Below are 26606 nucleotides of genomic sequence, written 5' to 3' on the forward strand. Positions count from 1 at the left end.
CAATATTTGTTGCCAATGATAACATTTCACCTTTCAAATGAAAATGAAAATTTTGAAAAATCTGTATCCATCATCATGAGCTTGACAGCTTTCTTAAAAGACTTTTCTGATAAGATCAGTTGTATTAAAAAAAATTATAAACACACAATAATCAGATGTCAATATTCTAGAAAGAACTGCATTAACTTACTGAACCAGTATTTTCCAAATGACCAAGGCATGTTATAAAATCATGTAAATGTCAAAGATCCACTATTTACAATGCAAGACAAATCAAATGGATTTTAATGTAACAGAGAACAAAGCTGACAATAAAGTTCAGATTTCACATTACAACGAATCTTTAAGAAGCTACCTGCTCTGAAGTTTTAATAATATATCAAAGAGGAATATCCATAATTATCTGAAGATATTAAAATAAAATACTCTTTTCCAATACTTATTTGTGTGAAGCCAGAGTTCATTATATACAGCGAACACAGTGCCACACTGCAACAGATTGAATGCAAAAGTAAATAAGAGAATCCAGTCAACATTCAAGGATTTACAAAAATGAAAGCTAGTGCTATTTTTTCACACTGAACTGTTTAGATTTGGAAAATAATTATCTTAATAGAACATGCTATTTATTTTAACAGGTCATGGTTTTATCTTTAATGAATTAAAATGGTATGCAAAATTTCTTGGTTTTAACTTCTATATAATACACAAAACCCACAAAAGCAAAAAGTCCTTTGGGATCTTGAATTTTTAGATATATAAATGGGTTCTGATAACAAAACAGCCAAGAACAGCTAGACTACGGAATTTAGATTAGTAAATACTGAATATGGGTGTTTCTTTTGCTAACTCACACAAAATTTTTATTTCCATGGCCACAAAGTCCCCTGAAAAAGATTTCTTAAAACAGTATAAAAATGTTTTGGGAGTGGATAAGGAGTTAACTAGTGTTGTCCTACAGAGTTTGGTTAATACCTCCTTGGATTTAATTGTAACTCCCCTACATGGTTTTGTATGAAATTTTTTATAACAGATATTCTAACTATATCAGATGTTTACGATAACATACAAAGCTGAACTTTTATTTTTAAATACCATACAAAATAGTAATATGTCACACTGTTTTTATCAAGTCTTTATTTAGGTAACAAGTTGGTTATGTTCACTGCATTGTATGAAACATCACAATATCATACTGGAAAGGTACTATCAGTACAGGGTTGGATCAGAGTGGACAGTTTGAACAACAATCATTTTGCATTCTTCATTCCCTATCTTTTAACAACCCCCCCAAACCCAGTCAAGGGACAAATAGCTCTTAACATCATCATGTAAAGCACTTTAACTTACAAGGCTAAAATCTAAAGAATAAATAAAATATGTTGTGGCAATAATTCCTTTCAGACCAAAAAATCAGGTGCACAATAAATCGAAATGATCAAGAAAGCTGTATTTAAATGTGTGGCTCTCCAGAAACAGCTTCAGGAAAATGTTACAGAAAATACCATGAATTCCATTTCACACAGGACCAGATGATGACTCATTTCAACTACACACAAGGGCAATTACATCCTGCTGAAACACAATTTGAACAGATAGGAAAATGTTTACAAAGCATCCACAACATGTACACCATGTACAAATGGATACATTCATTGCTCTCCTACCCCCACGCTTTTAGATAAATATTTCACTCTTCACATTCAGCATTAACTGGATACATGCAAAACTCAGAAGAATTCAAGAATTCAAGGTTATTGTAAAAATAGAATTAAACTAATAATCTTCAAGTACCTTATGTGACAGCCACTCCGTACCGTGCCCAATGTTATAAAATGAAAGGTTACTGAACCCATGAAAATATCTCTGTAATATTTCCTTAGATCTAAAATAGATAATTTTAAATGTATTTATAGTCATTTCAATGTGATATTCTGAGCTTTTAAAATAATGTAAACAATTAAAAATTATACCAAATTACACAAAACCTGTTGTATCTTAAAAGCTGAAAAATTAAAACTATAGAAACCCACATGTAAAACAAAAATCACAATTTACATTATAAAGGCAAATTTCATCATTTAAAAAAATTTGCAGCAGTGAGATGTCAAAGCAAATTATAAATAGCCATAAATTAATCCATTTGGTTTCAAGAGATTTTTCTAGTGAGAATTGAAGGATGTAGTAGATACATGCATAAAATTTGTAAGGGTTTATAGTATTATTGCCAAATATACTTTATGTTGAAGCAGGCAACATTACAATTTGGACATTATTGGAGAACCCAGTTTGGTAATACAGGTAAAATTGGAAAAAAAAATTAAATAACAATTAATAATAAATATAAATCCTATAGTAAATTGCTCAAATGAAATTTTAAGCCACAGAGCTGCAAAAGGCTTCCAACTTGGTGAATTGAAAAAAGGAACATCTCATACAGTTCTTTACTCTTACATGCTTATATGTTGTGTGCCTTAGTTAAAAAAAAATAATAATGTATCTTCAGAGTACAGCTAACTATATTCCCATGCACCTCAGGCATATTTGTTATTTGTGGTGAAATAACTCCATTGGTTTCTAGGGTCAAAAGTTCAATACAGATGTAACCAGTATGTCTGAGGCTGGCAAAAATACTGTAGTACAGGCAATGCTACAAGTGGCAATTACCAGAAAACACAAATATGAACAAATGATGGGAAATGCTAATGATTTTCTGCTCATATCACAAAACGCTGGGAATCCACAAGAATATTTTTCCCTTGTATTGAAGAAAATTGTGATTAAAAGTTTTTTCCCCCAATTTTCAGAATCAAAAGCATTTTAGAAGGTTTATAAGGCTACCATGGGTCTTCTAGATCTCCAGCACCCTACAGGAAGAGAAAAGGAAGAATATTATTACTATTTACCTACACCACTTCCAGGCTGGACTGAATTTCAAAAGAAAACAAAATCAGATGAACAAGTTACCTTCCTTTCTTTGTCTGAAAGGTACTTTTACAGAGAGAGTTGTGTGTATCGTATACTGTGTGTATACACACATGGATCTATCTAATATAGATAGATAACTGGTTGGGTTTTTTCCTCCCCTTTCCACCAAATGACTTCCTCTTTCTCAAACCACTTAAAAATATTCTGGCATTGGAAAAACAGATCAAAACATCAGCTATATCCAAAGATTGCAAAGCTTCAACTTATGGTACCTTAAGCAACTTTAGACACATGATAAATATAAAACATGAAAAGCAAAGTTAAAATGTTCTACATACACAATTGTTTTAAAAAATACTCTAATGTGATTTAGTTGTTTGTATTTTAAAAATTCATTTTAGCAAAGTCAAACTCATATCTGCCACCACTATTTAAAATATCTTATACTTCTTGCATTACTAATTTCTGATGAATACTTCTAGCAAAACTCAAAGTCGTGCAATCTTTAAAAAGCTCATCATGACAACCTTCTGACATGTTTACATGTGTTCATACTGTCCAAAGATTAATATTTTGTGTCACAAAGGGGGTTAAGAAACAGAATAGATTTACTTTGAGGAACCAAGACTTCTCAAAATTTTTTTAATTAATGAAAAACGCACCAAACCAAAAGTTTTCTAAGTTTTATATAGATACAAATGAAATTTGAATTTTTTTTCCAATATACCAAACCTGATTGTTTTTTAAAAAAATTAAAAATAAGTACAACATGCATAGGTTATTCCACATCACATGCTTTATTTGGACTTAAACATTTATCATTTCATTCTAAACACTTGGTTGACATACATTTGGATGTATGTAGTTAGGCTATACAGAATATACAAACCAAAGCTGGATGAATAATACATAGGTTTTTCAAAAATGATGTTTCATAAAGGATACAGAAAAAGGAAAAATAACCACACATCCGGAATCTCAAAACTACTAAAAAATAAAACTACAGAGAGGCAAAATATAAACAATTCCAAGAACACACAAATTATCATCCTTGAAAAAAGAAATTACAGGACAGCATCTGCCATTCTTTGAAGAACTAAAATTACTAAAGAAAACACAAATTCATTACAGAGCTAACTATGAATGTACTAATATGTGAAGCAGTATAATTCTACATTAACAATTTTTTCCACAATATAAAGTAATCTTGCTAATCGGTAATTTCTAATCCTTTCCTAGTATGAATTTAACTACTGACTTTAATAACTGTTAGCCTCATTTCTGGCATACAATATGAAATGACATGTAATTTTATTAAATTCAAAGTACTAGAATATAGCCAATTTTAAACTATCTGATAAAGATGTATGCAAAAGCCTTCTTAAAAAACAAGGCTATATGAATATAATAAAACTAGTTTACCAAGATTTCAAATAACAAAATGGTTATATAAATGCATACATTATACTTCCTAAGAAAAAAACCATCAAATCAAAGATCACAAAAATATTACCACAAAGTCAAGTCATAGCTTTTCACCACTCATCTTTGTCCCTGCATCTTCAGGACAGCTGTCTAGTTCAGCAAGATCACTTTTTGATTCAGTATGGCTTTCCTGCATTGTCACTGTGTTTCCAGCATCACTGTTCGAAGAAGCAGCTGTAGCAGCTTGTTCAGCAGGATTTTCTTCGCCCTCTACTTTAGCTAGCCTGTAACTAGTCAGCATCTCCTCCAGAAGTTGTCGGTAGTTTCCCCTATGATTAATTCTCATTTGCCTGAGAGCTTCCACCAATTTCCCCTGTGATCCACTTTCCTCTGCTTCATCGGAGGCCTTTTTTTAAGATTCAAGACCCCAGTGTCAGTAGACAAACTAGGATATCACACGTATTTCATAACATATCACAGCAAAACACTCATTTCTCTACCATGAGTAATATATCTAGGCATGAGAACATTTCATTAAGTAAGAATCAAGTGTTACTGTGTCAATTAACAAAACTTTCCAATCGAAATACCTCAAGTTATTTTTAGCAAATGAGCATCATGAACTGTTAACATCTTATTTTACACTGATATTTGAAGCTTAATCTGAAATTTACTTGCTAGTATAATTCAACAGCAACATAGCATCTCCTAAAAGCAACTGACTTCAAGAGGAAATAACTGGCTTTAATTATTTAGTACTAAAGGAAATTAGTGTTTAAAGCAATAGGAAAGGACAGAAAGCAGGCCATTAGAACATTAGTTTCTTCATTTCTGCTGAATGACAGGAAGGAGAAGAGAAACAAAATGTAGTATTATATAAACTAAATTTGGGGGAATTGTAAAATTTCTGTGGATAAAAATTCTTATTTTTTGTCTTTAAATATTTTACTAAAAATCTCTAGATTAAAAAGAAATCATTTTAAACATTATAATAAAATATTAATAGTAAACCACTCAATTCTTTTATATTGTACTGAATTTTGTAAAACTGACAGATTTCTCCTACAGTAGCTACTTAACTTTGTTTGCAGAACAATCTCTAATAGCCAAGCTGATCATACTGATAAGATACATCTCTACCTTATATGTGCCTCCTGACATGATGTGCTAGGGAGGACAAAGCTATGTTTTGTGGTCTTGCCCAAAAATGTTTAATTAAGCTAATCCCCAATATAATAAGCAAACAGGGAATACAGAATTATGTGAAAAAACACCATAAGGAAACTAGTGTATGATCCAGAATGTAGGACATCATATTAAAAGCTGGCTTAGACTTATTTTCAGTGTTAAGGGGAAAAACAAACTGGGAGCTTAATTAAAGGTTTGCTTACCATGCTTAACTGGTAACAACTGGACTAGCCCATGTAACAATTTTAACAGTCATTCTATGGACAACTGAAAATATGTGGACTTTATATGAGATGATATTAAATTTATTACCAATTTTCTTAGGTATAACAATGTAATAGTTATGATTACGTAGACAAATGTCCTCATTCTCAAGAGCTGTGTGCCAAAATATTTAGAGGTAAAATATTTTATCAGCAGTTTGCTGTCAAAGGTTCAGTCAGTTAAAAAAAAAAGGCCAGGAATGTACACATAGAGCAAAGAGAGCAAATATGGTAAACTGTAAAACTTACTACTGAGTCTAGGTAAGGTACACAGATGTCCACTATGACCATTTCAATTTTTCTATGTTTGGAAGTTTTCACCATAAAACATCAGGAAAATAAAATACAAAAAGGCTACTGATACAGATCTGATACAAACTCTTAACCATCTTTGGAGGCTGTTACTCTGTAATTCTACAACAAAGGTAATGACTATAGTCATACACTAAATGGCAATGCTTACTATTAGAAAAATGAGAGCCCCTGAATATTTTTTTTAAGTGCAAAAAGCAAGAGATAATACTGTGTACAGCATATGTTTTATGTGTGGGCATATGTGTGCCCATATTCTTTAGGATACTATATGTAAAATGCCTAGGAAGAAAGGAAACACAGCAATATAGAAATGATAATAATGGGTGATGAAGTTTCAGATGCTTTGACTACTCCAATTTTCTACATCAGGCATATTAACTATCAAAATAACTTTTTAATTTGCAAAATTTAGTGTGTGGAGAGAACATAATAAATTTTGGTCTCTTTAAGATTTTTCTCCCCCCATTTACCTTTCTTTCTGTACTAAATAAACATTATTTCCCTAAATACAGTTTCTAATTTGAATCCATTCAGGAAAGGTTAAGATGGAACAATGAGTTAAATGCTTGCTGATCATAAACCTTATCAATTTTTAATCAGGTCTTCCAAAAGGAAATTTTCTATTTGAGAGTGTATCACAAAGAACTTTTAATGGAGGGTATAAGACTCCTCTCTGCCCTCCAAATAAAAAGCCCTCAAACCAACAACTACCTTTGACAACTCCCTTGGACACTGAAACAAAATCAAATGGACAATAGAGAATTCAACCCTGGTTTCACATTACAATCACCTGTAGAATTTCTAAAATTATACAGATGCCAAACTCCAACCCATGATATTCAGATTCAGTGAGCTGGGGTGATTTTCTTAAAGACTGACAGGTGATCTGATACAAGGCAAAGGTTGAGAACGACTGATAAACTGTCTTACTTCCCTGAGCTTATTGATAAGGTCGGATCAAAGTTGTTATACGTGGATGTATCTCACACTCCATTTGACATCTTTATCATCACAGTAATCATCTATATTTCTGTGAAATGCTACAGTAGTGGTAGCTGGGGAGAGAGAAGTAGTTGCTTTATAAAAAGCACACAAAACCCAAACTCTAAATTCAATAGGAATGGATTTATAATAGCCAATTGAAAAGAACTTGAGTTAATGACCACATTTAAGTCATTCTATACTATAGCAAATTGCATTTTCCTATTGTGCTAGACAGTAGATAGGCGAAACTTCTCCATTTCATCTGATGTTTCAAAATACTGTTATACAACAGTCACGGATTTTCATTAATATCAGAAAATGAATCTACTGTTTAGCTGCACCTTCTTTACCTGAACTCACACAAAAGGTACCTCAAGTTTACATCTCTATCAGAGCAATTTATTTCACCTTGCAACTGTTGACAAGTCTCTCCAGTTGCACTGTAAAATTTTTTAAACAAAGATAACTTCTATTCCTTTCTGTATCCTCCCAACCACCTAGGGATGAAAAATTAATGCTTATGCTAAGAACTTAATATACATAATTTCATTTAATCCTTGTAGGTTCTTTATTGTAATAGATACTGTAACTCTAGTTTTTCTAAGCAAAGAAACTAACACACAGAGAGATTTAAGTTATTTGTCAGGATGACAATGCTAGTAAGTGACAGAGCTCAGATGTGTGTACAAGTGTAATCAACATCAATGTCCCTCTGAATGTTCTTCTGACTGCATTATGGTAACAGTTTTGCACAGTAAAGTGCCTCATATAAATAGATGCTTACTAAATAAATAATTAAAACTATTGTTGCGTTGGACCACAAATTATTTCATATTGAAGTCTATAATGTATTTTCTTATAATAGGAAAATTAATGAAATTACAGGACAAAAAAATCATATTAGATGGGACAGTTTAAATTATTCTGCAAAATAAATTTAAGACAATTACAGACATGGGAATTTAGGACTCTTCCCTCAGATTCTGTTTTTAAGGTTTTACTGTCACCTAGACTAACTCAGCTTGAGAATTAAATTTCTCATTATGAAAACATTGCCTTACACGAAATAAGACCCAGGAACATAGATAAATCAAAAAAGACAGCAAAAGGGGGGTAGGGAAATATAAGCACATTTTAAAAATAGAATTCAATCAGCTAAAATTCATCTGCAGCAATTTTTTAAAAACATAGTAGCCATAAGCGAAACTCTTCAAACAGTGGAGAAAACTTAAGGAATGCTAGTATAGATATTTACTGTGTGGTTTTTTTCTTTTTTTTGGAGTCCTCATCCCTGCTTGTCAGGTAAAAATAATCTTTAGAAGATTCTCAAATATGACTTCATGAGATATAATTAAGAGTGACTAATAAAGAATCTAATAAATTATATATTATCTGCAAGTAGCGTGTAAACTTCAATCTGAAATAATTTTAAAAATGGTCAAGACCAAACCTATGAGGAGGAGTATGTCAAATGACACCTTAAAAAACAGTGACTAAAGTGAGTGTGTTGTCAAACAGTGGAAGTAGATCTTCTCCATAAAAAATGCTTTGACAAGTGAAAAAGTAAATGAGAAACAATTTATAAAAAAAACCCCAGTATTCACAAAGTCCTAAAACTGTGATATAAAAATATAATTGATCTATTTGAAATAAAATTAAAAAGATTTGTCTATAAAATTTAGTAATGTGAAGACAGAAAAGGAAGATTTTGGAGGGCTTTTGTTTTCTTTCCTCTCATTCTCAAAATTCAAATACCTTATTTTTAATTAGAATAGAAGTGTATATTTAAATGAAAAATAACTAATAAGACACTGGGCTTGACTGCTTAATCTCAACAAGTTTATAAACTATTCCTCATCAAAAATGGAATATTTTAAGGCTACTAGAGAACTGGAAATGGTTTTTCTTACACGAGAGACAGAGGTGGGGTATAGACACATATGTAATCTCTAAATATCTTAGAGAGGCTGCATGGAAAGGTATAAAGGGAACAGGTTTTGGAGGCATTCTGACTTACACTCCAATTCTAGCTACTGGATTCATCTAGCTTTGCAGCCTGGGCAAGCTACTCCTTTGCACCAATTCTTAGTCTTCTCTGTAAGGTAAGAATGCTGAGTTACCTACACAGTATGTAGATACAGTTATGCAGATAAGGCTTAGCACAAGTAGGAGTTGGGAAAATACAAGTTCCTCTTTATCACTGAAGAATCATCAACTTATACAGCTATTTGATCACTGGTATAATAATTCAAAAGTATTTTAAGTCTCCTTTGAGGGAAGAAGTTAACCTTTTGGCGTGAAAAGTACAAAGCTCAAATAATAAACTTTCCTACTCATGAGCAACCTCAAATTAGTTTTTAAAATATATGACTTAAAGATAGTCTTAGCATACAACTATAGAGAAAGAAACAGAAATGTTCCTTATTTAACTAGTATTTACTGAGCTCTCAACATATACCAGACACTATTAAAGGTGCTGGGGAACAGCTATAGACAAATTGGATGAAGTCCCAGATATCAAAAGAATTTAAATTTGAGTTATAAAACTAAACTAGCATTTTCTGTACTATATAGCACAGAGAACTATATTCAATATCTTGTAATAACCTGTAATGAAAAAGAATCTGAAAACACTGAAAACTGTATATCACTGTGCTATACACTTTAAACTAACACAACTCTGTAAATCAACTATACTTCAATTAAAAACAAACTAGCATTTTAAAAGAAGAAAGAGTGGGAGTTATCCCAGAGCCCTACGTAATATAATAATAACTTAGAGCAAAATGTAATTTTTTACTTTTTCTGGTCCCCTAGGTTATTATTCTTTTGGGGGTGACAGACTCCTTTGAGGAACTAATGAAAATCAGACATACTCTAATCATTAAATAGTATTTATGCACACACATAAATATATCTGCAAAAACTTTTGAGGGATTCACAAAACCCTTTATTAAAATTTCAAGCTTCACTCTTTTCCAGATACTCATTTTAAAGCTGGGAAAGTATCACATTAAGAAGACTGAACATATTCCAGAAAGTTGAACAGAAAAAAAAAAGTTAAGTAAAACAATTTAAAATTCCCCTAAATAATGACTTTCCTGAATATATTTAAATATATTCTGACTTATATTCAACTCAGCTTTTTTAAAAAATACTTTTATTAACCAAAAGGCTTTTTTTAATATAAGAAAAATGAATGAATACCCATTTCTGATACTGCTGATAAGCATTTATAGCAGAACAATTCTATCTTTAATATAAAGCAGATGTTTTAAGATTCTAAATAATCTTTGATTTACTGTGACTAGCATTTGTATTTTTAAATACCTGAATAAATAATTATTTTTATTTAAAAAATATTTTAAAAGTAAGCCTTCCCCCCTCGCCCCATACAACTGTCTCCTCTTCTGTCTTTCTAGCACACTCCTGTCTTGCCCATTCTGCTAGTTAACTGTATCAGTCCCTGCCACTCTGTACTTCCTGGCAGCAACTTCCACTTGGCACAGACCTGACCAAGCTGAGAAGCATTCATGGAGCACTTCCGTGCTTCAAGTTAAGGCCTAAGAATTTAATCAAACATTATCATTTCTTCAGTTTTCTGTTTCTTTTGTATTTTTCAGTATACTTCTACTTTTGATTATGGTTCAACATTTTTTCTAAGGTAGTGATTATTCTGAAAGGGTAAAGTAATGTTTCCCAACATAGGATTCTGGGCTTCAAAGTGTGTTTTTATAGTAAACAAGAAAGTTTCTCTAATTCACGCATTTATCTAATGAGTTTACACTTAGTATCTCTGTGATCATTCACAACTACTTGACTTCTAGCATCTCTTTAATTTAATACTGCATATGTTTCTAACAGACTAGAATACCACAGATACTCCTTTGAGTCTGCCATTCTTATGCTGTAAACACACAGTGGCTTCTCATTCTAAAAAATATAAAGTTCAAAAGGTATCTCCAGTCTCTTCAAAAATACTTCTGGCATCCTGAATTCTTATTTTTCACCAGAGCAGTTTCCTGCTCTAGCCAAAATGACATCTGCTCTTTCAAAGACAGCTTAAACTTTGTTCCTGCCTCTCCCAATCCACATGAACTATAATCTCCCTCTTTTAATTTCTGCCATGCAAACCATTCTTCAAATCTCGCCTTACCATTCTTCAAATCTCGCCTTATCTCTGAAAATCTGACATTCGCATGGCAATCAGTCTATATTTTGCATTTCTTTTTGTTCTTTGGTAAATGACGTGAAACCTTTTTATTACTTAACTTCTCTGCTTGTATGAACACTGCCGGCTGCATTCAGAGCAGGGATGGGGGACCTTGCCTTATGTTTCATAATCTCCTCCCACATCCACTCATTACATGGTGGATTATCAGTGTTTACATATAAAGGTGAGTAACTATACATTTTCTTGATTTATAATCATATAATAATCACCAGGGCTTCCCTGGTGGCTCAGACAGTAAAGAATCTGCCTGCAATGTGGAAGATCTGGGTTCAATCCCTGGGTTGGAAAGATCCCCTGGAGAAGGGAATGGCCACCCACCCTAGTATTTTTGCCTGAAGAATTCCATGGACAGAGACTGGTGGGCTGCAGTCCGTGCGGTTGGAAAAAGTTGGACATGATTGGGCAACTAACACTTTCAATTTCAATTCAAATAATCATCTTTAAGGCCAGTTTTATATCCTGAGCAGCTCTCAGTTTCATGGTTCTGTTGCTTATTTATGCACTGTTTACACAGCTACTATGTATAATACATATTTTCTATTTTTAAAGAAAGTTTAAAATTAATCCTTTCATTGTTGTTGTTCATCCTTGGTATATGTTTAACAGAAATTCTGGGTTATAAACTTTTTTGTTTGGAATAAAAGCTGCGAACTTTTCTTGAGAGACTAAGAAACCTAGCAAGTATATTATGAAATAATTTTTCAGATTACACACTGGGACTGCATTTTCAAACATGTGAGGGAACAAAGTAATTATGTGGCTAATAATGAATCAATAACTACTTGAGGGCTTAGTTCCTCCAACCTTGGTAGTGGCTGCTACGTGGAACCTATAATCTACCTGAAGAGGTAAGGCTCTCTTTACCTCCCAACTACCACCATCTTTCTTGACATCCTATCCTCACTTGTTTGGTTTGGAGTTGTCTAAATGCATCAGATGATGTTATCTTTATTCTTAAATTAATTTCCACAGCTTTGGACACAATTCTGAATACTTTAGAGGTACCTGACACCAAAGAAAGTCTCAGAATCATTGCTCTAAACCCAGGTATAAATTCTGTTATTAGCAATATATAGTATCATTTTATTCAGGTAACTACAATGCGTTCATTGTAAAAATTTCCCTTTTAGTCAATGTAACTTTTATTGCTAAGAAAAAAGAAATTATATGATACTGCTGTGCAATAATGAAGCCTGGAAAACAATGCAATTAAAATGACATATAATTACTACCAGTGGCCGATAGTGGTCTCTCAAGACCTGCCAAGAGGAGCTGGAGCATAGAGGCTATTTCCTCTCAGTAAGTTTTATTACTAAGTTTGGCTCTCTTAAATCTTTGAAGCATACATGTTAAAATTAAATTGTTCAGTTTTAGATGTCCAAAAACTTGAAAACTCTATGAGAAAACAGTTATTTGAACTACTAACTTTGAAATTTAGGGCAGTTTTTTTTTTTTTTTAAAGGATACTGTCTGGCCTCCTAGTACTAGTATTAAAATAAAATTAAAAACCTACAGAGGAGCAGTTGATCAGTATTTCTAAGGAAGGCAAAGGGACAAAGAGTTTTGCTCTGATGAAGCACAGCAGAGTACAACAAAAAATGGTTATCTCAGTTCAACATATATACCCAGAGCACAACAAGAAGGCTAGAATGAAATTATTCTCAGGTGTTCAACTGGGCACAAAAGAGGCACTGAAAGGTCTAGTCTATAAAATAAGAGTCTGAAAGGTCTAGTCTGATCAGGATCACTAACTTCCAGTGATGGCAGCAGCCTGCTGGAGGAGAAATGGACACATTTAAAAGCACATTCTTTGTTTGCCTCAAAATTAAGATTTAAGGGAGAAGGAGAAGGAAAGGCAAGACATACAGGGAAGAAATAAGTACAGCCCACACAAAAAGGTATTTGATGCCCATTAAATGACAAGATACCTATCTACAAAACAGAACTTTAGCTCTATCTTCCACTTCAATACATCTCCTTAAACTTTAACTGACTCCTTAAAGTGAAAAGCAGTCATTGTGTATATGTATATTTATAGCCACTGTTTATATAATAAGATTATTTAAAATACTTAAGAAATAAAACAAAACTTACCCCATCACTTTCTCTATGTGGATTCAGCCTACTATAAACAGCTTCAATAACATGGCGCCTAAAAAAAATTATGCTTTAGTTTTATTAAATTACATAGTTATTAAGCTTCTGCATATTTAAAATAATACTTCATATATCTTGACTACAGTCAAAAATTAACTGCCTCAATAAATACCTGCCAAGAACAGTTTCTGCATTTCTCTCAGAATTTGATCCTGCACAATCCATCTGTTCTCATTTACTAAGGGAAGGATACTCAGCCTCCAAAGAATATAATAAATAATGTCTTAAAAAGAAAACCTTTTGGATGAAATTTAAATGTTCTTTAGTAGAAGAACTGTCAACCTATTTCATCTTTAGATAATTGATGTACTTCTAAACCCAAATTATTTAATTACTAATTATAAATGAAGTTAAAATTAGTTCTTTTTGTTCTACTTACTTGCCAGCAAGACCTCCCCCAGGAGGCAAATTTGGGATATTTTCTGCAGACAAGATGCGCATGACGTGGGCAAGATCAGGCATCCCTTCCTCACCAGACTTCTCCATAATTTCTGCAGGTTTTTAAGAAGAGTTCCTGAATTAATGTGATAACTCAGAATTCACAAAGTGAATCAAGAGGTACTACTTGGCAATACTATCAAACAAGGAACAAAAAAAGGTAAGATAGAAAGTTATCTGCATATATATACTCATTCTAGCATTATTCATAAAAGCAAAAACTGGAACATTAAATGTCCAATAAAGGAACAGTTAAGAAAACTTCAGAATAGCCACTGAGTGAAATGGCTTATAATCACTACAATGATCCCTATGAACAAGGCACAGCCACATGGAAACACATTTTTTTTACATGAAAACACATTATTTTATATGAATATATAAAAGTTATTAACGCTATAATTACAGGAAAAGAAAAGCAATGGAAGGATAAGGATTATAAGAAGGGAAGATTAAAATTTGCTTTATAGGTTTTTGTCTAAACAGTATGTTCTATAATCTATTTATTTTTGCCTTTATGAATCCATTGCTTTATTATTTTCACCAGGCACAATTTATTTAAAACAAAAAAGGAAAATAAATCTCAGAACTTGCTAATACTCTAACAAAATAAAACATGTATATGTTCCATTTATATTTACAATTTCCAGAAAACAGATTCTTAAGGCATGATTTATCTGGCCAGTATCAAGACAATAAACTTCTTGAAAAATCAGACAACGGCAAACTTACTTTTAAAACAACAACAAAGCAGTGTCCTAAGCAGCCCTCAAGAGGCAAAATCCAAACGGTTTACCATGCATCCCTCACAAGGACCATGACCTTAACTTTCACTGCTCCTATTCAACTCTGCCCCACCCCTAGCTATATTGCCAAAGGAGCTATTCAAAGAAGTCTTCCAGATTTTCACATGTACTTCTTCCCTTGGTCTGAAACACTTTTTAAACCTGTTCAACTCACCCTTCTGTACGGTTAAAGTGTATTCATCCTTCACGTTTCAACCTCCTGTATAACCTTCTCAGCCCCTTCTCTGGCCCATGCCTGGATAGGAGTGTTGCTAGATACTCCTACTGTACATGATATTCACTAGATTACAGACTGTGAACTTCATGAAGGCAGGACTGTGTTTTTCCACCTTACACTCTATCTCTATAGTCCAAGAATTCTCAACTTCAGCACTACAGATGTTTTAGACAATTTTTTGCTGTGAAGGTTGTCCTGTGCACTGCAGAATGTTAAGGAACACTCTGGCTTCACTCACTGGATGTCAGTGGCACCCTCATTTATGAGACCACATCTGTCTCCAGACATTGCTGTGTGTGGCCATGAGGGACAACCTCCCCTAACCCGAAACCACTGCAGTCTAGCACTTCACCAACCAACTTTCACATACCACTGGTGACTCTGCAATCCAATCCTCCCCCACCATCTGTCACCTGCTTCCGTGCGTTTCTAACTGGTCTCTTGGCTTCCTCTCTCTGTCCCTCTCTACAATCTCTTCTTCACAGACCAACAGAGAGAGGTGTTTAAAAAGTCAGATCAAGTTACATCCCCCATGACTTCCCAACACTATTTAAATAAAGTCCAAAGTCCTCATTTACGTCTGCAGAGTAGTACATGATCTGCTCGTTAGCAATTTCTCCTAGTCTTTCACTTTTCTACCAGCTCTTTCTAATTCAGCCATACACTCTAAGCACATTCACTCCTCAGTTCTTATTGCTTCCTTTACTGGAATATTCTTTCCCCAAATAGCCACTCTTTCCCATATACAGTCATCTGCTTAAATGTTTTTCCTCAAAAAGAACTTCCTAACCAATATTCCTTGCTACTACTGTCTGCCTACTGTTCTGTTTTCTTCTATTACACACACACACACACACACACACACACACTGATCTCTACTAGATTATAAAGTCTGTGAGATCAGGAACATATTTGCTTTGTTTTCTGCTACCTTCCCAGTGATTCACATGCTCAGGGACTGCTGAAGTAATGAATACATACAGAGGGCATTCACCAGATATCTCATCAATTTAGGTTAAAGACTCTTTAACATTATACCTCCCCTCTGCACACCCAATAAAAACACATACACAGACCTGCCAATATACCAGAACGCTTTCACCTCAAAATTCTAATATCAGATTACATGACTTTAAACCCTAACAGAAATATAGAGCTCTTGAAGAACAACTGCTTATAAAAAAGAAGTTAGGTACCGAGGCATATTGATCTGCAGTGGCTGCTTTTTCAAGGATTTTAAAGAGTTTTTTGATTGAGTGATTATAATCAAGTGTCTGCCACAGGGCCCATGATCACATTATATTAATACATATTTGTTATCTCTGCCATATAACATATTTTGCATAGTTTAAAACCATACAAAATAAAATTAATGTTAAATGTTAACAACCCACATTGAGCTAAACTGACCACACATTTAAGAAATTAAAATTTAGCTGTTATGGAAGAGTTAATAAAAGCTATAGTTTGCTGAGGACTTGTGTGCTAGGCACATTACCAAGTACTTAACAAAGTTATCTCATTTATTTAAAACAAACTGTATGGTTGGTATTTTTACCTTTAGTTCACAATAAAGAAACTGGAGCCTTAAGAGAGATTAGGCAAGTTGGTCAAGATCATATCGGAGAAGGCAATGGCAACCCACTCCAGTGTTCTTGCCTGGAGAATCCCAGGGACGGGGGAGCCTGGTGGGCTGCCATCTATGGGGTCGCACAGAGTCAGACACGACTGAAGCGACTTAGCAGCAGCAGCAGCAGCAGCAGCAGCAAGATCATATAACATGTAATTGACCAAATTTTAGAGTTCTTCCCCAAATGAAAACTATCTAGCTTCTTTTTTGTCAACAAGGAAATAGGACAATAAGAAACTCTTCCTCATCTTCTGACAAATTTGAGCTAGCAACCTCCCACCCCAATACACTAGACCTTTCAGAAAATGTATGTTACTAAAAACTATGAACAGCTCCTCTTAATAATTATGACATTATCAACAGGAATAAATGCTTCTGACACGGTCTTCCAAGTGTTTTCACATGTTCCTTATCTCTCCATTACGCTGAAAACACAACTTCACTGACAGTTCAGGGTTGAAGAAATTGCAGACCAACAACAACAAAAAAACCTTATGGCACCTTTGTTTAGATGTGCAGACAACCGTAAAGCTAGCAAAGATAAATCAGCCCCTCGCCACCAAATCTGCAAAAGAATGTAGTTTTCTTTTGGTGATTACACATTTGAAATCACCAATCTTTGCATTTCAAAACTTTTACCAATTACTATGGCTACTATACATCTAAAACATGACTCATAAATAGGCCAAATTCAACAAGCTGACCATACCATAATCATTATATCATTTAAACTTACTATTGAAAAGTAATAATGATCAAGCCATAAAGGTGTTAGGGAAAAAATATAGGTCAATATGTAACCCTGAACTTGCTACTCAATATTACGTAACAACTTAAAATGGGAAAAGAATTGAAAAAGAATAGACATGTATAACATGTGTAAGTGAATCACTCTGCTGTATATCTGAAACTATCACAACATTGTTAATCAACTTTACTCCAATATAAAAACAGTTTAAAAAATATAAAGTAAAATCTTGTATTTTGTTTTTTTTAAAAAAAATGTAACGCTGAATTGAGGAAAGAACTTTGTAAGAATGACATTGAGGCAAAATAAGTAAGACCAACATGTATAACGTCATACAAAATAATTTTATATCTGAAAAGTAGCACATATAAAACTAAAGTATTAAACCAGCGATCCTGCCATAGACTCTAAAATGTATTCTCTATCAGGGTAACCACTAAATGAATATTTCCAAGAATGTATAACTAATGAGCAAATGCGGGATTAACTCAAATAGAAAATACTGATTAACCCAAAAGGGAAGAAAAAAGGGAAAAGAATAGATGGAACATATGTAAACAAAAGATTCAAACCCAAACAATTAGCAAATTAGGTTGAAGTTAAGGAGACTAGCTTTCCCCTCTCTCATTGCTGAATAATGGATTTTTAGTCCAAAATCTATAGGAAATTTTAAAAGAATTATTTGACAAACAAGGAATAATACTTTTGCTTTTCTTCTAAATTAAAAAAAAAAAAGCATCTTTCTTACCTTCCACCCGTGATTCCAAGTACTTATCCAACTCTGAGTCTTTTCTCATTGCTTCATCTGAGACCTTGGGGGCATTTGAAAAGCAAACTAGTACAATACTCATGTTATCTCGACTTCCCTGTATATTAAAAAAAAAGAAAATAAAAATTATACTTCTACAGTCTACCAACTATTATTTACTTTAAGCAATTATTTAATTATCCAGAATGTACACCTTCAACACACTCATTTTCAAACAACTATTTGAAGTACACCCTGAAGAAACAAGGACTCTTAGGTATGGTAGATCGTAATTATTTTATGATTTCTGAATCTATGCACCTCCTCTTATCTATGTCTATTGTACTACTTGAGAAATGAAGATATCTTCATATATATTAAATCTTCTAAAAACTTTGTTTCCCACTCAAGACTGCATATTCCGAAAGCGACTTAAGCCCAAAATGCATCCTCCCAAAGAAAATATGCATTTTTCCCCCTAGCTAATTAACCTGCATTGGAGCAATGCTACTGGAACTCTACTAAACTGACATGGATGAAAACTATGGATCACTAGGATACCCAAGACACTAAACTAAACAAGCAGAGAAAAAAGTTAAACTGGAAACTGTTCTGAGGGTATAGTATCAAATGATCAAACAGATACACTGCAGTCAGATGAAATAACTTCTGAAGAAATGACATCAGACAGTGTCAAGATTTGGAGAGAGCAGCTAAAACTACTAATTGAAGGACAAATTTTACTGCTGCCTTTTTAATCACACCATCACAAAAGATCTGTATCAAAAAGGAAACATGGGATATACACTACTCTATTACCACAAGACTATAAGCAATAAAGTTAAAACAGTTTCTTAAAGGTATATTACTTTTACTGAATTTGTTAAAACCAAATGAAACTGTTCTTAGAACAGTGATCTTCTTTTAACTTTTTTTTTTTTTCTATTTACCTCTCTAAAACATTAAGTCAATGGAGGTGGGATTTGCCAACCCAAGTGAAGAGAGCCAACAACACACCCATGCTGCTCTTTGCAGTCATCGTGGCCAGAATCTAGCTGAGCACTCTTTGGTTAAGACTTGCCACCTTCTGGGGACCCACATGACACAGTCAAACACAGGCAGGCCTTGAAAAACTGCTAAACCTCAATGCAGCGAAGTTTGAAGGCAGTATAGGTTGAGTCTTAAGAAGACTTCGAAAACAGTAATTCTCTGTAAAATTCTTATGCTTTAATAGAGAGAATCATCATGAATATATCATTCAATTCTTAATATCTGGGGGGAAAAAAGAATCAGGATTTCCAAACTGGACCAGATGAATTTTATTACTTAATGAAACCCACCAAAACTTTCATAATGACCTAGTATACACTGGCGGGCACTTCCAGATGGTCCAGTGGTTAAGATTCTGTGCTTCCAATGCAGGGGATACGGATTCGATCCCTGGTTGGAAACTAAGAGCCACATGCCATGTGGTGTGGCAAAAACAAACAAAAAAAACTACATTGGCTATATGAATATATATATCATCGCACACACACACACACACATACACACACATATATATATATATGAAGATATACATACACATATCCCTCATATACACCCTACAATTCCAAACAGCAATACATCCCATAGGAATAGGAATCGGGTTTTACCATGTAAATTCTGGTCAGGAAAACTCTTTATACCATAGATATTCAAGAATCAAGCATCACATGAATACCAATGACTTTTTAAAGCAATTTTATGAATAAACAGAATTAACACCTTACATTTTTAGAAATCCAGTTTCTTCTATTCTCTATTTTGTTAATAACAGTATGAGCATTGTTTACCCATTCTTAATCTATCATATATATATAATTTCCATTAGATTTTTATAAGTTATAAAACATACATCCTATTATTTGGAAAATTAACTAAAAGATAATTTCAAGAAGTTTAAGAACCTGAAGATATTTAAATAAAATAATTTACATAAACATCTCAGCATGTGTGATTTCAACGATGGTAATTCTATTTCTACATAAAGACGCTACTGCTGATGCTAAGTCGCTTCAGCCGTGTCCGACTGTGTGTGATCCCACAGACAGCAGCCCACCAGGCTCCCCCGTCCCTGGGATTCTCCAGGCAAGAACACTGGAGTGGGTTGCCATTTCTTCCTCCAATGTATGAAAGTGAAAAATGAAAGTGAAGTCGCTCAGTCGTGTCCGACTCTTTGCGACCCCATGGACTGCAGCCTGCCAGGCTCCTCCGTCCATGGAATTTTTCAGGCAAGAGTACTGGAGTGGGGTGCCATTGCCTTCTCCGTACATAAAGATGATCTTCCCCTAAATACAAAGTATGGGTGTATTTCATTAATTTTTACATATTAATTTATAACAATTTATATAGCAATTGAAAAAGAGCGTTCCCTTTATGACTCTTTACTTTTCTAGAGATAAATCATCCTTGCATATTCAGTATATATTTTTTTGTAAAGTCCACAAATGAAATATGCAAAAATCAACTTGAACAATTAAAGCAATCAGCCAGATGTTTAAAAACTGATGACTTCAGCATCTTTTCATTTTTTAATTTTGACAACAGCACAGCAGCAGCACTTAAAGAAATCAGAACTATTTTAATAGATAGTTATGGGTCAAAAGCTTGGCGTGCTGCAGTTCACAGAGCTGCAAAGAACAGACATGACTAAGCGACTGAACAACAATAGATCAAAATAACCAGTGGCCCTGCCGTAACTAAGAGTATCTACAATTAATCAGAAAATAATCTGATGCTTTTAGTTTTAAAGTTGAATGTTGCATGCTTCTGAAGCCTTCTGGATCAAGTCCTGAACACAGCATATGAAATGGGCTGTGAACAGAATCTTACACTACAAAGTTGTAATTCTTTAAATTAATTTTTTAAAATCTGCCACTCACTGTAGTTATTACATTTACACAGCGTTCAAAATAGCCAATTTTAAGGAACAGCCCAAATTTCCACATACCCATGAAAGATGAAGGCTATCATTACTTCCTTTCTGAAACACTCAATTCTCCCACCATTCCCTTCTCCTGAAACTATATTTCCCTTTGCACAAATTTACCTCTTCATTTCATAACTGTCATCAACACAACTAAAATTTATTGAGGACTGTAAACCAGATACTGTTCATGCACTTGCCAAAAGCTATAGTCTCAGCAACTCCATGAAGAAGATATTACTATCTCTATTTTATAAAATGAAGAAACCCATGCTTTGCACCAAGCAGCAGAGCACAACTCAAAACCAAGCTGTCTGTTTCCAAAGAGCCTATGTTCTAATACTGAAACCGTGGTTCTAAACAGGATACCAAAAAGCCCCAGGATGCCAAATGTCCTCAGAGATACTCTAAATGAGGCAGGGAAGGACATAGCAATATTCAGTATCTGTGAACACTCCAAACTAGCTCGAGGTAGTTCACACTTTTAACATTAGATAGCGCTATAGTCCTCTCAATGACATTCTCTTTTCCCAAAGCGGAGGTTCTAGGAGTTACTGTGATTCAAGTCAAGTCCTCCAAGGGTGGCACTACCCAATGATTCCAAGGCTTCAGAAGTTGTGCCATGTCCAACAGGTGCACACGTATCATATTATGCAACTATCGTTTTTAAAAGAATGGAATAAATGTTTTTTCCATGTATGTGTATTATTTTGTTAAATATTACTTGTACACTCATTTAAGTTTGGATCTAACCACTTAATACTTATACTGTTAGATATTAATATGGTTAAGTAGCACTACAAAAAAACTTACTGAGATATTCAGACATCAACAAAGTTTCGGAATTTCTACATTACATACACTGTATTTTTACATCCCTATCTTCCATACTTCAAAAAACCCAGCCACACTCCACTCTAATACTATCTATGTCTACTTTTGCATTATTTATGATTACATTTTCTGAAAACTGTAATCAAAAAGCTCCTGAGTTTAGGGTTAAACAACTATTCTAAGCGGTACAGCAGTACATTTTTCCACGTTTTATCAGTGATTTAGATTGATATTGCCTTTGGAAAATGTTATTAATTTCCCCTTAACAAAATCCAATTATCAGGCATTATATCTCATGCTTTAAAATAAATAAGCTTCTAATAGGTGGTATACAGATTGATTACAGGAAATAAAATTATATTTTTTAAAAACGAACAAATATTGACTTTTATGATTAAGAAAAACAAAGAGCTAGCAAAGTAACATGGATACATGATCCTACTTTTCACACTTCTATTTTCATGAATAAACACAGAGAATTATTTGGAGGAATATACAGCACACTGTAAACAGTGGCTACCTAAAGGGAATGAGACTGACAAAGACATAAAGATTAATAACTTCACTTCAAATATCATTTTGTTTAAATTTTTTTAAATTTTGTAATTACTGAAAAAAGGAAAGGAAGGTCTTAAAAGTTTCCCTTGGAAAAATTTTTTTCATCAAATCTAGTGGGAAACTTTGGTAACATACATGCAAAACTTAACTCAGAAAGCTTAAATTCTAGACTCTGCTTCAAAACTCAAATATCTAACTTACGGCTTCTCTTTTTTAAAAAAGTCTTTTATGACAAACCTCCATTTCCTTACTTACAAATTGGAAATAAAAATTTTTACTTTGTTCCCCTCAGAAGGTTACTATGAGGATAAATAAAATGAATGTGATCTATAAAGTTCTTAAAGGCCATGCAAACAGCTATTACATATTCTATTCCACGGGCTTCCCTGGTGGCTCAGACAGTAAACAATCTGCCTGCAATGTAGGAGACCTGGGTTTGATCCCTGGGTTGGGAAGATTCCCTGGAAAAGAGAATGGCAACCCACTCCAGTATTCTTTACCTGGAGAATCCCATAGACAGAGCAGCCTGGTGGGCCACAGTCCATGTGTCACAAAGAGTCAGACACAACTGAAAGACTGACACTTTCACTTTCATTCTATGCACCTGGAAATTAGCATAAATACCAGAAATGCTACTAGCACTGGCAATAAAATGGAAAAGCTGCTTCCTTAGGGACCATTTCCCCCTAGAGCTAATTATCTGAATAGGGTAATACCTGACCAGAATCATCCAACTCTTGTAGCTTCATACTGCTGAATAGCAATTCCGATAAATGACCATCGACAACAATAATTCTAGCTACCTGTTACGGTTGTTGTGAAAATTAAATAAATTAAAATGTGTAAAAAGTGCTTAAAATAGCATCTGGCTCATAAAAAGCAATTTATTGATCCTATTGTGATTATGATGGTTATCATAATATCCCAACATTTCGTGAGTTAACATATAAAAATCCTTGTAAACTATTAGGGAATGACAAATGTTAAGTGTTAGCTGAGCCCCAAGGCTTGCAGGATCTTAAGTTCCCTGACCAGGAATCAAACCCAGGCCCCGGCAATGAAAATACCAAGTTATAACCAGTGGATCATCAAGAAATTCCCAACACTTAACTTAAATCTATTATCAGAAAAAAATCTTGAAAGCATCTAGTTAAAAATTCAACCTACTCCATTCACACTTTCTCCTAAAGCAGCTAACACCTGGACCTAGAGTATACTTATTTCATACTAAGTGAAGTCAGTTAGACAGAAAGACATATCAATGATTGCTTACATGTGGAATTTAAAAAAAAAAAAAAAAGTACAAATGAATCTATTCACAAAACAGAAATTGAGCCACAGATGTAGAGAACAAACTTAGAGCTTGTTAAGGGAAGGGGGGAGGGATAAACTGGGAGACTGGGATTGACATGTACACACTGCTGCTGCTGCTGCTGCTGCTAAGTCACTTCAGTCATGTCCAACTCTGTGCGACCCCATAGACGGCAGCCCACCAGGCTCCCCCATCCCTGGGATTCTCCAGGCAAGAACACTGGAGTGGATTGCCATTTCTTTCTCCAATGCATGAAAGTGAAAAGTGAAAGTGAAATCGCTCAGTCATGTCTGACTCTTCGCGACCCCATGGACTGCAGCGCAGCAGGCTCCTCCGTCCACGGAATTCTCCAGGCAAGAGTACTGGAGTAGGGTGCTATCGCCTTCTCTATATACACATTACTATATATAAAACAGGTAACTAGATTCACTTTGTTCTACAACAGAAACTAACACAACACTGTAAATCAACTATACTCCAATAAAAAATTAATTTTAAAAAATGTTTTAAAATTTATTCCAAAAAATAAAATAAAATAAAATAAAATAAAATTTATTCCACCACCCACACACAAAAAATCAGCTAATACCTACTGAGCAATTTGCTCAGGGCAAGCACTGGCCAACACACTTTCCATGGATTTTAAAATTTAGATTCAATCTTTCAGACTAAATTGAAAGCAATCATAGGTTCTATTTTAATCCTAGTGTTTTAAATATTGCTAACTGGTGGCTTTACAATATCAACTAGTGGAAGGACAGTATTATGGAGTCAGAAAAACAGGAATGGGTAAGAGCTTTAATCCCAAAAGTTGCATGTGGTGATTCAAAAAATTCACCTCTATTCCGTTTCAACACAAAAGAGCTAGCTAGGCATCTCAAAATTGATTTCAATATAAATGTAACTTCATTCAAAGGCACTAGATGGTCAACTTCATTCAACTAAATTCAATACAGAGATGTGGCGTTCCAACCCCTTGTCCCTCTTCACTATTATTTGTCATTTCTAAGATTCTGAGATTTGCCTAGAATCGTTTAACACCATCAACAGAAATATTTAATCACTTTAAACCAATAAAAACCATCAGAGGAAGATACACCACCAGAATCATTTAAATCCCATTCAAAATGGTTGGGTCAAAATTCCTGAAAACTAATATCCTTTATAGGAGAGACTGTGCTGTTTATCCAGAATACAAACTTCCCTCCTTACTCTAAATTATAGACATAATAGATTTCTGGCTATCCCCTCAAAACTACGTGTCATTCTGCTACACAACCATGAAAAATGATTTTGATCGATAGATACAGACATGGAGATCTCTCTACAATATACTGTTGAATTAAAAAGCAGACTGCAGAATAACAAGTATAATGAATTCCTTTTTATAAAAATATACACATTCAAGGCAGGCAAAAAAGATGAAAAAAATAAATACCACAACTAAGACAATAGCCCACTTAGGTCAGTGGCAAAATTTTCAAGTGTTCCTTTACATATTCTGTATCACCTTAAAATATACATGTACATCCTATATTGTCTGGCCTTGTTTTCATTAAACAAACTTTTTGTTTTAAATAATTGGGGAAAACACTGTTTTCAGTTCCCAGTTAGGCGAAAAAAAAACATGCTTGCTTTTGTCTCAAAAAGCCGCACGTCACAATTTCTCCATGTAGAGTCCAAGGAGATAGACAATTTTAGAACAACTTACTACTTGATCACTGACAACCATCGGTATTTCTGTACTTAACTCATCCAGAGAAGCAAAAACGATAGAACATGCTTTAAAAACAAACAAACGAATGAACAGCAGAGTACTTAGAGATACCATCAAGAAAAAAGCTGGAAACACCAGCCCTTTTATTTTCTCTTTTTGAAGGTGTCTCTTCCCATCCTATGGAAAAGTAATAGATACTTCAACAAAACCTGAGTGTTTCCATAGACCCCAGGGACCTTTAGAGAAACTTCCTGGCTATGCTTGTATCTTTCACAGCAACTTACATGGTGAGGAAATAGAGTGGCTCTGATCTAGACAGAGTCAGTCAGTCAAAATCTTTACATCACATAACCAAAGGTTAGTTTTGTCCTGAAACCTTCTTCAATCAGAGTCACAGAATACTTACATATTTTAGGTTCTGGTCAGATAACTCAAATTTTAATCGACTGCTATATAGATGCTGTCAAAAGCCCACTTGAAATTACTGAATATTTTAAAGACATTAAAGGAAGTTGCTAACTACCTGTTAGTTGGGATTCTCCTCTCTATTACTCTATCGAAATAAGATTCATATAATATTGCAAATGTAAATTAAAACTTTAGTGTTCCACAGGAATTCTTAACAAGATTGCATTTTATACTAGTCTTTGGTTTTCTAATTGGGGATGATAAAGGCATCTCTACGGAATTATCTCCTATGAAAGTAAGATATTATCCACCATGTCATATTTACACAGAGTCACACGTAAATTCCTTTTAGGTTTTATGGCTAGAAAAAGCTTCTTTTACTACTACAGAATAAGAAATATACAACTCTTCCTTCAGTTTCTGTCTTAGTTGCTAGTAAGCTCATAGCTAAATTACAAAACTTTACTTAGTTTTAAGGCTTCTGTTATATCTTCCAGTATTTTATGCGGCTCTTGATCTCTTGTGTATCTAATATACAATCACGCTCTCACTCTTTTTTTTTTTTTCTATGAAACTGCTACATAATCAGGCATAAGACAGCTATTGCCGGGAGTTCCCAGATGGCCGAGTATCAGGATTCCAGGCTTTCAATGCCTGGGCTCAGGGTTCAATCCCTGCTCAGGAAACTGAGATCCCACAAGCCAAGTGGCCAAAGCAAACCAAAAAAG

At 34.0% G+C, this 26606-nt stretch overlaps 1 protein-coding gene across 2 annotated transcripts in view; it reads right to left on the reverse strand.

Moving 5' to 3' along the window:
* Positions 1-659: 659 nt before the first annotated feature.
* Positions 660-26606, reverse strand: part of PPM1B (protein phosphatase, Mg2+/Mn2+ dependent 1B) — an 86050-nt gene continuing 60103 nt past the window's right edge. Inside the window, exons 3-6 of one of the 2 annotated variants that reach the window (XM_068986013.1) lie at positions 18082-18199; positions 13874-13985; positions 13432-13489; positions 660-2867 (exon numbers count right to left, since the gene is read on the reverse strand). In XM_068986013.1, the coding sequence (XP_068842114.1) occupies positions 2838-2867; positions 13432-13489; positions 13874-13985; positions 18082-18199 (318 nt within the window). In that variant the 3' untranslated portion in view covers positions 660-2837. Of the gene's footprint in view, positions 2868-3730; positions 4760-13431; positions 13490-13873; positions 13986-18081; positions 18200-26606 lie in introns of those variants that run through there. The other variant, XM_068985930.1, reaches the window with a different exon arrangement.

Source organism: Capricornis sumatraensis, chromosome 1 (assembly GCF_032405125.1).
Source record: "Capricornis sumatraensis isolate serow.1 chromosome 1, serow.2, whole genome shotgun sequence".
Classification (NCBI taxonomy): Eukaryota; Metazoa; Chordata; class Mammalia; order Artiodactyla; family Bovidae; genus Capricornis; species Capricornis sumatraensis.